The sequence below is a fragment of the Cystoisospora suis genome, assembly GCF_002600585.1.
Source record: "Cystoisospora suis strain Wien I chromosome Unknown contig_3204, whole genome shotgun sequence".
NCBI lineage: Eukaryota > Apicomplexa > Conoidasida > Eucoccidiorida > Sarcocystidae > Cystoisospora > Cystoisospora suis.
The window spans coordinates 1-14,962 of record NW_027155999.1 but is presented as its reverse complement, the minus strand read 5'-3'; the positions used below and the strand labels follow the sequence as shown (position 1 = coordinate 14,962).

At 54.4% G+C, this 14,962-nt stretch overlaps 4 protein-coding genes across 4 annotated transcripts; 3 read left to right on the top strand and 1 right to left on the bottom strand.

The window, feature by feature from the left end:
- Nucleotides 1-645: 645 nt before the first annotated feature.
- Nucleotides 646-3,531, top strand: CSUI_006360 (uncharacterized protein). Its single transcript, XM_068066523.1, has 3 exons — nt 646-736; nt 1,574-2,488; nt 3,412-3,531. The coding sequence occupies exon 2, from the start codon at nt 1,631-1,633 to the stop codon at nt 2,084-2,086; it is 456 nt and encodes a 151-aa protein (XP_067921500.1). The 5' UTR covers nt 646-736; nt 1,574-1,630; the 3' UTR covers nt 2,087-2,488; nt 3,412-3,531.
- Nucleotides 1,555-2,488, top strand: CSUI_006362 (uncharacterized protein). The gene has a single exon (XM_068066525.1). It carries the CDS (start codon nt 1,631-1,633, stop codon nt 2,084-2,086), a length of 456 nt encoding a protein of 151 aa, XP_067921502.1. The 5' UTR covers nt 1,555-1,630; the 3' UTR covers nt 2,087-2,488.
- Nucleotides 1,574-2,601, top strand: CSUI_006361 (uncharacterized protein). The gene has a single exon (XM_068066524.1). The coding sequence runs from the start codon at nt 1,631-1,633 to the stop codon at nt 2,084-2,086; it is 456 nt and encodes a 151-aa protein (XP_067921501.1). The 5' UTR covers nt 1,574-1,630; the 3' UTR covers nt 2,087-2,601.
- Nucleotides 3,532-5,835: 2,304 nt separating the features above from the next.
- CSUI_006359 (uncharacterized protein) lies at nt 5,836-13,956 on the bottom strand. The gene is made up of 5 exons (XM_068066522.1): nt 10,352-13,956; nt 9,177-9,397; nt 8,129-8,354; nt 7,538-7,622; nt 5,836-6,983 (listed from the first exon to the last, which is right to left on the bottom strand). Exon 1 carries the CDS (start codon nt 13,015-13,017, stop codon nt 10,639-10,641), a length of 2,379 nt encoding a protein of 792 aa, XP_067921499.1. The 5' UTR covers nt 13,018-13,956; the 3' UTR covers nt 5,836-6,983; nt 7,538-7,622; nt 8,129-8,354; nt 9,177-9,397; nt 10,352-10,638.
- Nucleotides 13,957-14,962: the final 1,006 nt, after the last annotated feature.

The window sequence follows — 14,962 nt, the reverse complement described above, 5'->3', positions numbered from 1 at the left end:
AATTATTTTGATTTTTCGTTGTTAGGCGAGTGCGAAATGAGTGAGTGGACCACCGGGGGTGGTGCTAGTCCCAGACAGGCATCCAGTTTACACTTGGTGTGACTAAGGAATTAAGGTGTCTTTCTTCAGCGGCTGGCAAGTTGAAGCTCTCGGGCAGCTTCCCGGACGCATTCACCTCCGGGTCAAGTCGCCCCATCTTTCTCTTTTTACGAGTACAGTCAGGCGACATTGAGACCGCTTCCGGTGGCTGCGGTGCTTTTCGCCTCCAGTCGAGCAATGATGCAGAGAGGGCACGGTCTTCTGGAGCCAGGGAAACTGTCTGACAGACAAAGGAAGTGTAACAGTGTCCTTTGCCGACTTGCAGTTTCGCTTCGTTAGTTAGTTGACAGACATTATACATCGGCGCGGTATCAGAACACTCGTAGGTTACTGTCCGGGTAAGTATTCGTGTATCCCGAGGCAAAGTGTGAGTTGACGCGGACGCCTGCGATAGCGGGGGAGTTGATCGCATATTTCGTTTCTTTGACATGGTGGCTTCCGAACTCGGGGTGCCGTTCCGTGTCTCTCCCGCGATGAAAACTCATGGGGCTCTGCAGTCGCGACGGCGCAAGACGGTTGCGTATAGATTGTGTATGGTCCTGTCCGGCGCAGCACCTGCGTGGAGCGAGTCAGCTCTCGCCGAAGTCGTCAGAATCTACGGTGCCCCATCTGTCCGGCGCATTTCCCGTTGTCGGAGGTACGTGCACCATCACTGTTGTGTGCGGGCATCAGCTTCGTTAATGTGTTCCAGCATTCATGGTTCAGTAGAGTTGCGATGTTGACGTTGTTTTCCGCTCTGGAGATAACGGTCCAGAGTGCTTCGTGTAGCTCAGTAGTATGCGTTCGGTCTTTTACAAAATGTGGATGTTACTGTGACTGTACATCCAAATCGTCTCGGACAGTTTTTTCCTGTAGACACATGCACTCGTCGGTCCGCTCCGGCTCCAATGGTAGAACAAGTGTCCCGCAAGGTGCGTGCGTCCGTTGTTGACGGTGGGCAGCGGGCGTAGAGAAATCAGTTTGCAAGCTTGCCCCTCTCAGGCTGTCGAGGGATTTGGCTCTTCGGGACTGTCACACGGAATCCAACAGTCGAATAGTTGAGGCCTCACGTCCAGGTGGTTACATCGAGGTCCCTACCAGGCCATGCAGAAATGTTTTCCGCATACTTTCGCGAGCATAGCACAGTTGGTGGTATTCCCGTTTTGAATTTCTGGTGGCAGAGCGTGAGGGGTCCCCACTTTTAGTGCTTTGAACGGTCCTTCTGTATTTGGTCGTGAGGAGCCGCCGTGTTGCGTGTGCAAAGAGTTTGTGTATAAGGGACATATGAGATTTACACAGACAGCAGACGCGTCAGGAGGAAGGTGTCATTGGAGAGGGCGGTTTGAGTACGCAGTTTATTTTTTCGTATTTTTTGCTTTCAACGGTTCGCTATCACGGTTTCCCGATATCCGGAAGGGTCCGCGCCGTGGTTTCACAGGGCGCGCAGCCGTCTACGGGCTACTGTGAATTCTGAGTGTTACTAATTATTTCGCAGACACGGCAGCTTTGTTTTGACTGAAGAGCTAAGAGAGTGAATAACTGTTACCCGAGAATGACAGTTCAAATCTTGCTGAAGCTATTCCGATGTACCAAGTGCACGGCCGTCTTCCAGTGTTCCGCCGGACACGCGAGGTGCAACACCGCGGAGGACCCGTTATGCGGTTGGGGCACAGTCCAGAGTGCATGGAGGCCTGCTTTTCATTGCCGGAGCGAGGTCTTAGAGTATGGTTCTCCTTCAGTGTCCGTCAGTGATCGGTTCTCTTTACAGGGCCCAAGGCAAGTGGGATCGGCTGATTTTTTTTTTCTGAGAAGCACTCGACACCAAAGCTACAGGCTCGTTTGTTTGAGCTATTCGGCGGTGTTTTGCTTGTCGTCTAGTCACTCGATTTCGCCGGCTGCTTGGGGGCGTCGAGGTGGTCCGACCCGGCCGGAGGGGAATGTTAGGTTCCATACAGAGGAGTCTGTTAGGAGTAGTGTATTCTTGGAGTGTCTTGCTGCAACTTCATGATGTGTACAAGAGGAACAAGTAGTATACTTGTCTGCGTTTACGCGTGGTCCACGTTTGGAGAATTGAGGACGTCGGCCCTCGGTAGTTTGTGTTCGTGGAGAAACACTAGCAGAGTTTGATTTCTTGGGTGCGATTAAGTTTTCAGACGGAGAAAAATTGTCGGCATGACCTGAACGCCACATTCAGAAGCATAATGCATGTCCGTTCTTTCGATTAACTACAGTTTTCCGTGTAAAGCTGTCTGCTTGTACGCATTCTCTTTTTCACCAGCAGCGGGGACGAGCCGGCTGTTGTTTGCTGTCCCGCGTTGATCTCGTCAGCCCTGCCTGATGATCGCAAGTGCATTGTTTGGGTGGAGTGGCGTGCACTTTTGGATCAGCAGGGGGCTTGTTGCTGCACTAGGTGAGAGTTGCCGTAGGGTGGCTTCGCGTGCGGCTGTCCCTGTGCGCGAGATAGCCATTACCAGGCATATGGAGATATATGCAGCTGCCGTGAGACGGAATGTGCGCGTGGAATGGGTGTTGTGGTGCTACGTAAAGAACAGGTGTTGCACATCCAGATTCGTTGGCAGGGGTCTGCAGCAAGCAGCGGCCATATGCTTCTCTTTCTTAGATTAACAGTGTTTCTGTGAACACCTGGCCCTGTCGCGGGGTGGCAGGAATCCTCTCCTGCACTCGGACTGACGAACTTCAGGTCGTACAGCGAGTTCCGTACGTGAGAGGCACTGGGTGTGCTGTCTCGGCACATGTAAGAACGTAGCATTGCCATACCGTCAGAGCCAGAGGTAGGTGTTAAGTACTCCGTCTTTCGTCTTGCCGACTATGGCCTCTGTGTCATTCCCGAGTAGAAAACAGCGTCGTACGCCCTATCACGAGTGTCAACGAGAGCAGCGTAGCAAGAAGACCGTGCTCGGGGCTCTCAGGCCTTCTTGTGCAAATCGTGTAGAGAGGAAGTTCATCAAGCAGCGTAGAGGACTTTGGCTGATTTGGTCCTAGAGGGTACTTCCTAACAGCACAGCTACGGTGCACTGACTATCGGATGACCAGTTGGAGTGTGCAGTTACAGTCGTACCGACGGCGAAAGAGTGTGAGTTGCTATCACGTACTGAAGACCGTTTGTGACGTGAAGAACTGTGACCGAATCGATACTTCGGTATCTGCGCTCGCAACATCCACGGTCCTTCTCTGGGCGCTAGCCTTCTGGGGTCCGTCTCATACTGGTTGTGCAACGCGGCAGATGCGCTCCAGCGAGCGTTTCACACGACTAGCAGCCACGGTGTCGCAGTTTGAGTAGCGGAAAACCTCTGGCTCCTGCTTGTGTTACAGTGCTGGACACCTCTTTTCCTTGCGGGTCAGTGACGAAGTTGGCCAGTACAAACCGGGTGTCGTGACTGTATCCCGCAACAGTGCTCTAGGGGTGGTGATTGGAGAGGTGGAAGAGTGGGCGTTCTTCATAGAGCACTTCGCCGAACCCCGGTTTCTGGCAGTGGAGCTTTAGCGCGACGGAAAACCTGCCGCGAATCCTATGTTGGCTGACGTCTCTTCACTATCTTCTTTATTCGCCGAACCCAGGCGCGTTAGTCGCAGAAGACGAGCGGCTGCCCATCTAAGATGCGCCAGCCTGAACGCTGGGCGCGTAAACCATTGAGAAAGCACAGCGGTACGCCTTGGAAGCCGAGACTGCACTACACAGCTAATTTACAGATCTGATGGACTGTACGAAGGCAGGCCGCTCCAGCCCAACGGTACAGGAAGACCGGTCCGAGACGCAGCCAAAGGCGACGGCAGCGTGTGAAGACAGCGCCGGAAACTCCCCTGTTTTGAGGACACTCGCGTGAAGTGAAGTCTGAGCTTTCGTGATCTGCCGCGGCACACCGGAGCAACCACGTTTGAGGAGGCCTGCCGACACGCACAGATGACCAAGCTAGGGAAGCTAGTGGGGGAGCTAGAGGGAACTTTTTACAGCTAGCAAGCGACGAGGGCAGACTGGGCAAGAACCGTTTCCCGTCATGCTGCTCCCTGTACATTCGCTGCCACCGTACGTAGCTGACCACAGCTCAGACCCGCTGGGGCTTTTCAGCGGCGTGGCGACCAAAGGGCGACGTGCTAGCTGCCTAGACCAGAACGCAAGGGCCCAGAGGAAGCACGCGCAACGCCACTAGGAAAAGACGTTCCTCCCCGCTTTGGAGAGCTTGGACGAAGGGCTCAACCTCGCAGGTAGTCTTCTGTGTCCAGGTCTCGTCTAAACAGGTGGATAGACCTTCGGATTGTTTTCTCCAGTCAGCTTACTTGCCCCCACGTGAATAATACTTACTGCGTAAGCAGGTTCAGGCGACAGACCTCTGAAATAGTAGCCAAACGTGTAAACCCAACGCCCGCGTTGAGCTGTTCTTTCTTTCACCTCTCGAGCAATGAGCTAGGTCCACTTGGGGTGACCAGCGATCTCGTATGCCCGGAGACTTAGGAGAAATCACCGACCATAATTCGATTAAATCTATCTTGTTCTGTCTATGCTGATGAGGAACTCCCCCACCCCTAGCTCCAATAGGTTCGCCTGGCTTCCTTCTCCAGGAAGAGCGACGCGTCCCCCGGATGATGCGATCGGCACTAAGAAGACAGGTTAGAAAAATTCCGTCACCCGTCCTACCGCCATACTTCCGTAATAGCGCGCAGCTTCTTCGTTCTTTGGAAAACATGCAACGGCTTTTTTTTACCGTCTAGGGTTCTTCACGGCATGCCTGCTAGTTGGTCGGTCATTGCGAAAACTTACAGCACCGGTGCCGTTGCAATGTAAGAGTCTTCACTTTCGGGCTTTCTGAAGGATGACGTGCTATCCCTTGGAAAGCTAACATAGTCTGAGGAACGGTGGAAATGGATGCCTGTCGGCATAACTACCATGGGCACGACTCCTGGACTAGAAAACGCGCTCGCTTCTCAGTCATACACACAATCAGTTTTACACACACTTGACTGGTTGGCGCTTTTCATGGATCAAGATACGGTATGCAACGGCAGGGGCACCGAGACGCCGCGCAAGTGTCGCTGATGGTAGGAGAGGCGGCACACCGGGGATGCGCGAAACCCGCCTCCCGGGTGTGCCGCCTCTCCTACTATCAGGAAACGGTTCGGAGCCCCTCTGTGGACCCTACGTGACCCGGGTGAAACGCTATGTGACGCACTCGTTTTTGCCTCCGAATGTCGGGAGTCCACCTGGGGCGCAGCCTCGGCCCCGTAATAGAGGCCTGCTAGTTGCCCAACTCAGTGCTGGGCAATCCCCCGCACGTATCTATGTTACGCCAACGCTCCCACAATTGGTTCTGGAGTTCTGCGGCGGTTGCACCGATTCAGCAGGTCTATCTGAGTAGCCGTCGGGCGCTGTCATCACCCCGCTACGCTTCCAAGACCGCGACCGTGCCAACGCCTGCGGGCGTGACCTAGTACTCGGACCCCCTTGCAGCTACAATCTGGTACAGTTCGCCAGGGAGGAAACTCGTGGGAGCTCGGTCGTGTGTATGCTGTCCTCAAATGTACTGTGGCCAAGGCGATTCCATCTCACTCGAGCCCCGCAACAATCTCACGTGGCATCGATCTCGGCCGCAGTCATGCTTGACGCTCACTGCCTCGTTTTGGATGGTTCCCAGCTATGGCCGCGTACGAAACGCCACCACCACGGGGCCTGCTGCACCTGCTATACACCTGGCGGGCGGGTCAGCATCCATTAATGATCAAGGCGATACCACAGAAGTTACGTGATGGCCAAGCGGAAACAGACGCCACCCACTTCTTGCTCGCCGGTGCACACCCTGTCACGGCGGAATTCGTAGTCTGGTTCTTCGGCGGTCTTCTGAGCAGCCTGTTGCTGAATCGCGAATACCGCCATTAAAAACCATTACGAGTGCAAAACGAGATCATCTCACACTATGCCTCTTCTCCCGTTTTTTCGGGGGCATGAGGGGCGCGCTGGGTGCGCGAGAACAGACGGCGACACATCACTCCGTTCTTGTTTTCCCCCCCGAGGTACGAGATGTCAGCATCTGGTAGGCCCGATACCACAGCGTCGATAAAGCACAGACGAATACACGTAAAAAGCGAGGATAGGCCTCTAGGACCCCTTTCTGTGGTGCTGCACCCAGAAAAAGACCTTCACCGGCGTCCTCAATGCAGCGTGCTACTATCCACAGAATAACGTCCAACTGAAAACCTTTCCCCCTGAAACTGTCCTGCTGAATACACATATCTGTTCTTTACTCGGGCGTCGCCTGGGCAAGTCCTCCAAGCTTGCAGAACTCGGCGGCTTCTTAACCATACCTTCGGGAATCGGCGGGGAAAACTGGATGACATAAATGTCTGACAACCGACCCTTCCCAGCGCGGGACAGAATTCTCAGACGGATGGCAGCCCCAACACAGAAAACACTTCGTTGCAGTTTACAGAGGGCAACAAACTGGCTTTCCCCTCTACGGACACACTGCGATGGTTCCTCGGGCAGGGGTATTATACGACGGGCTACATTGTCACCACCAGAAAAGGCCTGTGAAGAAAGCATGCACGGCTGCGGCATAGAAGCGGAACGAAAAACTCTCAATACCGGGTTACAGGGTCTACCACTGTTGCTCTGGCACTTCGGTACTTTTGCAAAGATAAAAGAAACTTGCGCGAGAAAAGCGTTTGCACTCCTACGTCAGGGAGGGTTGTGTGCACGTAATGGTGTACAGCCATCTGTTTCCGTGCACCCAGGAATAAATTTCTCAAGCGCAAGCTGCTTCCTTAGAATCGCGAGGGAATCACGGCTGGTATGGTGCGGAGTAGCCATGCCTTCTTGTATGAGAAGGCCAGATGGTTCCTCTTCTGGAGCACTATCCCTTGCAGCCGGTGAGCTAGCTGGCGCGGTTTTGTCACTGTCAGAAAGCAGTACAGAATGGACACAGAGAAAAACACAAAAAGCCGCTATAATCTACGTAGCCGCCCACACGACAACAAATAGCGGAAATGCGTCGCTACCCTACCACGGAGACCCTCTCCACTTTCCACCGACAAAGACCGATGCCGTCTGTGCTCAAGAAAGGCGGCAGTATGGCGACGTCGACGAAAGCCAGAAACACAAAGAAAAGCTATGATGTGCGGCTTCGCGTCCCTGGAGGCGACAACAGTATAGCAATGGAGACCCCTGTTGAGTGCTGACTTCATCGTGAGAACGGCTATTCCCCAACAGGCAGTTACCCTTTAACGAGCACACATTTCGGGGGACACGGTTGGCACTTCTGACATCTTGATCACGGGGGCTGACGTGTCAACCCGCGTTCAGCAAAACTACTTCGCTTCTGTATCACGCAGGTAGCCCCGTATGCAGAGTTTTCTTCTTACGGTGGCCTAGTCCTAGCTAGTAGATGATGATGATACTGACTGCTCTAAGAGGCTACGTCGTAAGTGGGATCTCGCGCCCATCGACTACCTGGGTCCGGAAGAAGCCGGTGACGAGGTGGCGCTTCCACTTGTCTCTGTCTTCGAGGATGGATACGGATCCCGCGTTGACCAGCCTGCGAACGATCCATAACGCAAAGAACAGTATGCGAGGACTTCGGGCTTCTGAATCGTACGCATTGCGTTCGCGAACGCAACTACAGAGGCAGCTTTCAGCCACAAAACAGACTGTAGGGTTATCTTGAAATCTTCTCGGGCAAGCCCACGAAGCACAAGGATGATGCTGTTAGAGCTCTCCTCCACATAAAGCAGCGACCGCTGACAGGAACCAGGAAACTGACTTGTCCAAGTGACGAATGGGAAACATTATCTTCGTCTAGCCGAAAATGAAACACAAGGGTGCTGTGACAAAACGCCTTGAAAAGTGGGAGGTCACTCCCCAAGGGGAAGCATATACTAACAAGAAAGAGCAACGGCAAAACTCCGCGGCACCGTAAAGGATGCAAACAAGCACCGAGCACGTATGCGTACACCGCGCCGTGTCTTCTGGATCCCGTGATTTCCTGATTATCCCTGAAGGCTGGGGAGACATCAGAGGCAGCAAATCGGGATGTTGCCTCACCTTTGCAGGGGGGCACGAGACAGTCGAAAGCATTTTTGGAGGAACAGCAGTTCTCCGTGAGCGTAGGTCCACATTCCTTCTGGACGGGACAGCACCAGGTCCCCTGTCGTAGGGCGTGTGGCTTCTCTTGCGGACAGACAGAGAACTGCTGCGCAAGGAGAGCCTCCAGTAGGGGAGACAGGGGAGCGGACCAGCGGCGCCCGTCTAACACCGCAGCCTCGCGTTTCTGAAGGGAGAACAATACAACTTCTTCTCCAAAGCGAGATGTACTGAGAGAAAAACACACTAACTGCGAGACTCGCTAAAGTCATTAAGCAAGCGCTGAGTCATTTCCACTAGCTGCACCGTTGAGAGCTCCGAGCAGCTAAAGACACCTTTTGATCGCACCGTAGGATGTTGGCCTCCGAGAGGACGTGCAAGAGCCCATCTGCCGACGCGAACTCCAGAAAAAGAGCCTCCCGCAGAAAGGAATTCCGGGTCGCATGTACTCCAGAGGAAACCAGCTGTCCAGACGGGCCGCTGCAGGAGCCACGGGACGTGAATAGCGGGAGTTGCCTCGGCAAAAGGACCTAGCTTCCCACTGAAACAGTCGTCTGGTAGACCCACGAATTGCGGCTCTTATAAAGGTGAAATTAGGCCTTTGTAGTCGCCTACCTGCGCCTAAAGCCGAGAGTCTATCGGGCCGTGAGCCTCCGCGAACGCGCGTGGCTCGCCGGCAGCAGTAGGACGTTAGTTTGTCTGCAGCCCAACTTCCCTATGGCGAAGAATTCCCCTGCAATATGAATGGTGTGAAGGAAAACGATTTGCTCTATCGACCACTATGACATTTCCAGTCATTCTTTCACTTCTTCGCTCGTACGGATGTAGGAATTCACGCACGAGCATCCCCGTGGCGAGGAGTCTCCCACCCGCTCAGTTCTGCCCACTGTTGATGCGTTTGCACAGGGGAACGTGTGTGATCACCCCACGCGGGTGAGGAGGAACAAACCGGCCGTCTTCGTAATATAGAAAAGAAACACGGGCTGCAGGAGGACTTGAAAAAGCTGACCTTAGCTTGGGCCTGCTGAAGGAGCCTCCGTTTCTTTCCATTGCTCGCGTTCACAAACGAATACCACCGAATGTCCCGGTAGTTGAATTCAGGGTCGAAAAAGAGATCGTCGCTGTACTTGCCCTCCATGAAGCTGTGCTTGCTGAAGAAGTCGGGTGTGTGCCAGCAGTGAACATGCAGCCATGGCACTTCGGTCCACATGACGCCTCGCGTTGCAGAAGCTTAGTAGCAGGCAGAACAGGCAATACACAAAAGATAGAACGGGACATGAAAGTAATCATTCGCTGCGCTCAGGTTCTGTTATTGACCCAGCCAATCCACGCACACCTCCGAAGGCGCGCGCCCAAAAGACGAAGACAAAGCAGTGCTCGTCCGGAAACCTGTGCAGCTAAGTTCCCAGACTGGCGGAAAGAGAGACGTCTTGACGACACATGAACACGGGGGCTCGAAGTTGCCCAGCTATCAGTCGAGTTTCTTTTGGACACACACCCCGCTCGTGTGCAGGAGAGAGCTGCAGAGCTACGTCTCAAATCGGACACAATTGTTGCCATTACGACTGTCGCACTGGAACCCCTTGGCTTCGACCGCAAACAGAGCAATTTACTCCGGATGCAGAGAGAAGCAGCCTACGTGTAGGACGATTGTACGCAACGTGTCCTTGTCCTGCCTCAGTTTCCAGACCGTCGTCTACCCGGCAAATTCAATCCCGCGGAAAAAAGACTAAAAGACACAGCCGAGATTGCTACCAAGAAAAGGCTGATGTGGCTCCTCGGGGAACCATAAGCAAATGAACTTAGTAGTCACAACCTGTGATGACGCGCAAGCAGAGACGACGACGTGGCGTATGGAACGTCAAGTTGGCTGCCAGGTGGATCCAGAAGTGCACGTTAATGTAAGTAACTGTGAGTGCGCGGCAATCTACGCAGAGACACTCAGGGGCAGCACACCTTAGGAATTATCCTACGGTCCAGGAAAGCCTGGCGAACTGCTGACGTCAATGCCCCACTACCAACACACACAAAGGAGTGAACAGTAAGCTAGTCGTCCAACCGCTATGCTGCGAAGTGAAGTGAAGCACACCTCCTCTGCCACAAACAAGATTGTCCCGGAGCCAAGCGAACAGCGGCACCGGTGAAATTCTTTGACCGCGCGGATTCTACACCTGTCGGACTCACAAGTGTCCAGCAGATCTTCTCTCACGTAGAGACGCTGTTTGTCGATGAGGTGATTGACTGCTATCTCCGCCGAGTATAGGAGAAGTACGCCACGATACCAAAGAGGCCACTCGCCGTCTAAGCGTAGAAAAACTGGATCCGCTCCCATAAGGAAGTCCCCGACCTAAACAAAACCCGGCCCGCCAGTAGAGGCAGGTCCAATCAACAAAAATCACATACGTTCCCTGTATTTGCAGGCCTTGCTTCCTGCGGATCTGCATGCACGACGTTGTTCTGGCCTTGCCAGTTCACTGTTGAGTACCTCGTTCCAAACTGAGAAAGCCATGGTCGAGAATGTAGTTCTGGCACAGACCCGCAAACAATGGAAAACTGCGGACCTCTTCGCAAATAGTAAGCACGGTATGCTGTGCGCCGGTAGGCAGACATACAGGCCTCGACGACTTTGCCTGCTCGCATACATGCACGGAAATCCGCAGCCTCCTAAGCGTGCATCTGCGAACGCTTTCACAAGTACTTGCACTACCCGCCCGCACCGGCTCCAGACTCGTGAGAGAAAAAGCCGGACGCTCCGGGTCCTGACTCACCTTGACTGTAAGCCGCGCGGCGCGCACGATGTCTGCAGGTCTTCCGTACCACGTACTTCCGATACCAAAGACGTGCTGGTGCCGCAGCTTCAAAACCCTGGAATACTCGGCAAGCACGAGTCTGTTTTTGTCACTGTTATAAGCCCCGTGACCAACATAAAACGCGAACTGCGCTTCGCCCGTATGCTCGTCAAGGCCGACAATCCACGGGGTGTTCCTTCTCTCAAGGAGAGCGGGGGAAACAAACGCATCATTGTCACTTCGCATCCCCAGGTCGTACTGCATCATCATCCACTCCACAACAGGGTGAGTCAGAGCGCTCACCGAATGCATCGCTGGGTGCTTGTTCCACACCGGACTCAGCTGGGTTTCGTCGAGCATAACACGCACAACTATACACCGGTGCCTTCGCAGATCTTGCTCTTTTTCTCTTGTCTTCGACGGACTTGTCTTTCTACGGTCATCCGGATTGCTCGCTTTTTTTTCCTCATCCTCTCGAGCGGCTGCTGTCCCCATTGTCGAGTTTGCGCCTTGGGACAACGAGAACAGCCGTCTTCTTCTTCTCTCTTCCAACGCCAGGGTCAGTCTTTGCTGCAGATCAGCACGGTATCCAGAAAGGCCACCAAGGTCTGCCAGTTCATCACAGATCCAGGGAACATGCCTGCGATCCATCCCCGGGTCGACGACTACGAGAACGTCGTTAACAACAGGCGTATCCACAGCAACGCTGTCGCCAACCTCTCGGCCACTCCACCAAGGCTTCAATGCCCCCCAGAGATTCTCTGCGTCTGAACCCTCGTGCAACACGCGGCCGCTGCCGACTGCAGAAGAAGCTCCTGCCCGGGGTGGCTGTTTTACCGTTTCTCCAGCATTTGACGTACGGTTCTCTTCATTTCTGCTATCCCCAACATCCTTCTCAATCTTAGACCCGTCCGCTTCACTGCTTGTCCGGGCATCCTTCGCTGCGAACTCAGTCTTACGTGAAGCTTCCTGAGTGCCTTCCTGGCCTTTGTCACCGAGCCGATGAAGCTCTCTCTGGCTGCTGCCGGCTTGCTCACGGCTGACCTTCGCGGCAGACGGACTTTTCGGATTCCAAGAAAGCATCCCTTTCCGTTTCGGACCGTGGTGGAACGGATCTTCTGGATCGGTTTCGAAGTCAGGAGGCAGGCGTTCCTCGGGCAGAAGAGGTTCCCTTGAGCCATCCTGTCGCACAGTGAACGTATACCGCCAAGACTCAATGAATCCAAATGCCTGGTCAACCAGCACGAGAGGGCCTGAGCCTGTCTCCACGGCTCTGGGTACGTAAAGCATGAACACTCTGGTGGCTGGGTAATCCACCCCTGGAAGCGGCTCGGAGGGGCTCACCGCTGCTGTCAGTGAAACTGGGGGAAGGGCGGTTGTCACATCACCGGGAAACCGAGAGGAAGTCTGCCGTCCGTCCGACCGAGCTTGCGAGGCAGCATCGGTCCGCAGAATCTGGTGAAGTGCAGCTAGGTCTGCAGCGAAATTCAGAGGCGAGTGAGCGAAGAGAGCGCCCGGAGTGAGAGTAACACCACGGCCCGAGGGGGAGTGCTTGCTGGAGAAAAACGACCGCAGGCCAAGGAGAAAAGCCCTTCGAGGGGTCGGTGTCTGCTCTCTCCATGGAGGAGGAAGGAGTCTCTCGTCTACAAAGCCCCGTGCATTCTGGATAGCCGTTTCTGTGATGCCGCCCGAAGGAATCGAAGAATCAGAAAGGCCTTTGAGAGACGTAGTAGACGGGCTCCACGGCCCTCTGAAGTCAGCGAGAAAACGATTCAAGGTTAGAATGTTGTCAGCCCACAAGAAGAAGAGGCCGGCGACCAAAGCGCAAGCGCCAACCACGCGCACATGGGGATGAACATGACATCGAGACCACGCCTTTACTGAGGATATGCACCGCCGACAGCCCATCTTGCGAACCGCGACCAGGGCGGCACAAGAGACCAGAGAGAGCATGCCCGAGTGCGCGGAGTCGCGTGAATGAGAAGCTGATGCCTGATAAAAAGGGGCCCACCAGGAGGGAAAAACGGCAGTTACAGTCCACTTGACTGGCTCAGTGCACATGTGGGCGGACCCACGTAATAGTGGGAAGAGAACGAAAGGACCCTACACGGCTGGCAAACTAGTGTGCGCGGCACCTACGCGCCGAAAATCATTACCGGCACGACGGGGTGGGACGCGCTACTACCTACTACCAAAACTGTTATCCCATCCTGTGTGGAGGGAGCAGCAGGATAGCCCGACTAACTTCCACGACAAATGAGCCACCCAGGCAGCAAAGTTGTGATAAGCAAAAGTACATCAGGAACGAAGAAGCTGCACGTGCTGCCAAGGCGTCTTCGAACCGCCGCGGTCGGAGATCATTGACACCCCGTATCCACGTAGACACGAGGTGCGCAAGGGACTTGGCCATTTGCAGTCCCGATCTGCGAGAGGTTCATCTGCAGAACCAAACGAACCTGATTTGCAAGACATATAAAACAAGAGGATCACGCAGTAGCAGAAGTTTCAACACCATCGATCTACCCCGCGCTGGCCTCCAAAAAGCTCCAACTCCAGGGACGGAACCAAGTTCCGTCGGAGAAATGAAGTTACTCTTTTTATGCAGTTCCCGAGTGGAAGACCACTTTTGCGCTTCCGCCGCGGTCCCGACTCCTGCGACAGGGTGAATGGCTCCTGGTTATTCTACTTTCAGTTCACTGACACCGGGCAAACAGAGAAGACATTAACAGCCGTACTAAAGGGACACTAGCGCGAGAGGGGACTGGGAGCCAGCTGTGCAGCCCTCTTTGCACTGCAACAAAAAGACATGGCCGAATGTGTGTCCGACAAGCCGATGGTCGTCAAGCGAGAGCCGGGCTTCGTGTCGCTGGCCTTGTCGCACCGGTACTGAATGATGGATGTCTGGATGGCGTCGAGTGTCGGCCGCACCGTGGTGGACATCACCGAAGGTAGTCCCGTCAGTGCTCTTTTTCCTTCCAGTAAGTAATTTATGATCTCGACATACACAGGCAGATTTCTGAAGCTGCGCCATGTCCGCTGCGGCATCTGGCCTAACGAGAGCCAGTAACCTGCCCGATCCCGGTCAAGAGACGCATGCAACAATGTGGACGGAGCACACGGTACGTGATTAAGGAATTGTGTGCCTTCCGGAGAAATCGTATAATTAACTGCATGATTCAGTCACAGCAGGGGTACACGCGCCTAGCGACACAGGGTCACCGCACGGAATGAGTCGGTGCCTCTATACACACTGCGGGTAGGACCTCTTTCTTGTCTAGTAGACAGTTCCGGGGGCAGAAGCACACATGCAGCGCTGGGTATCGGAACTTCCGGGACCTAGAACAGAAAGTCTTTCGTTGGGCGTCGGCCCAACGGACGAGCCAGCGAGTCTCCTGCCGAACGGGTATGACACCCTTGCAACTCAGACCCAAAAAGGTACGGTATGCAACGAAGTCTCGAGGAGGCGCAGCGCAGGCGCTCCAACTCGCGCATCCAAGACACACCCCCTCGCTACATTCTTGGAACCGCGGTACCAGTGCAACGAAGCAATCGCGTACCTTATGGAGCCTGGCAGCTCAAACTGCAGTACGGGCGCGTGCCGCCCATTGAATCCCCCTGGAAGCATTTCGGTAGCGATGTCTTACTCCGGTTCGTGGGCGTCCTCCTGTGCTAAGCTACGGCAGCGCTGCGCGACGCTCCGCCGGTGCGCTGACTCGCTACATCAGTTCGTCGATGGCAAGTAACACAGTGACAACGCTTTAGTCGTAGGAAGAAGGAAGAGACAGACAGAGGTACTCACGGTAGCGGTACGGGCCCCGCTCTCGCCCCCGGTAATCGCCATCTACCAGACGACTTCAGCATGCGACTCTTAACAGAGGTCGGACTATCGACTGTAATTCTTATGAGAAGGCTTATGATATGCCGGGCAACACAATAGTACGCCCGGGGCGGCTTGGAGTAAGCCGCAACCATAGCGGTTCAAAGCAAAGTGGTGTGGCAAATTTGT

Coding starts and splice junctions, on each gene's coding strand:
- CSUI_006360 (XM_068066523.1), top strand. CDS start 1,631: ATGACAGTTCAAATCTTGCTGAAGCTATTCCGATGTACCAAGTGCACG.
- CSUI_006361 (XM_068066524.1), top strand. CDS start 1,631: ATGACAGTTCAAATCTTGCTGAAGCTATTCCGATGTACCAAGTGCACG.
- CSUI_006362 (XM_068066525.1), top strand. CDS start 1,631: ATGACAGTTCAAATCTTGCTGAAGCTATTCCGATGTACCAAGTGCACG.
- CSUI_006359 (XM_068066522.1), bottom strand. CDS start 13,017: ATGTGCACTGAGCCAGTCAAGTGGACTGTAACTGCCGTTTTTCCCTCC.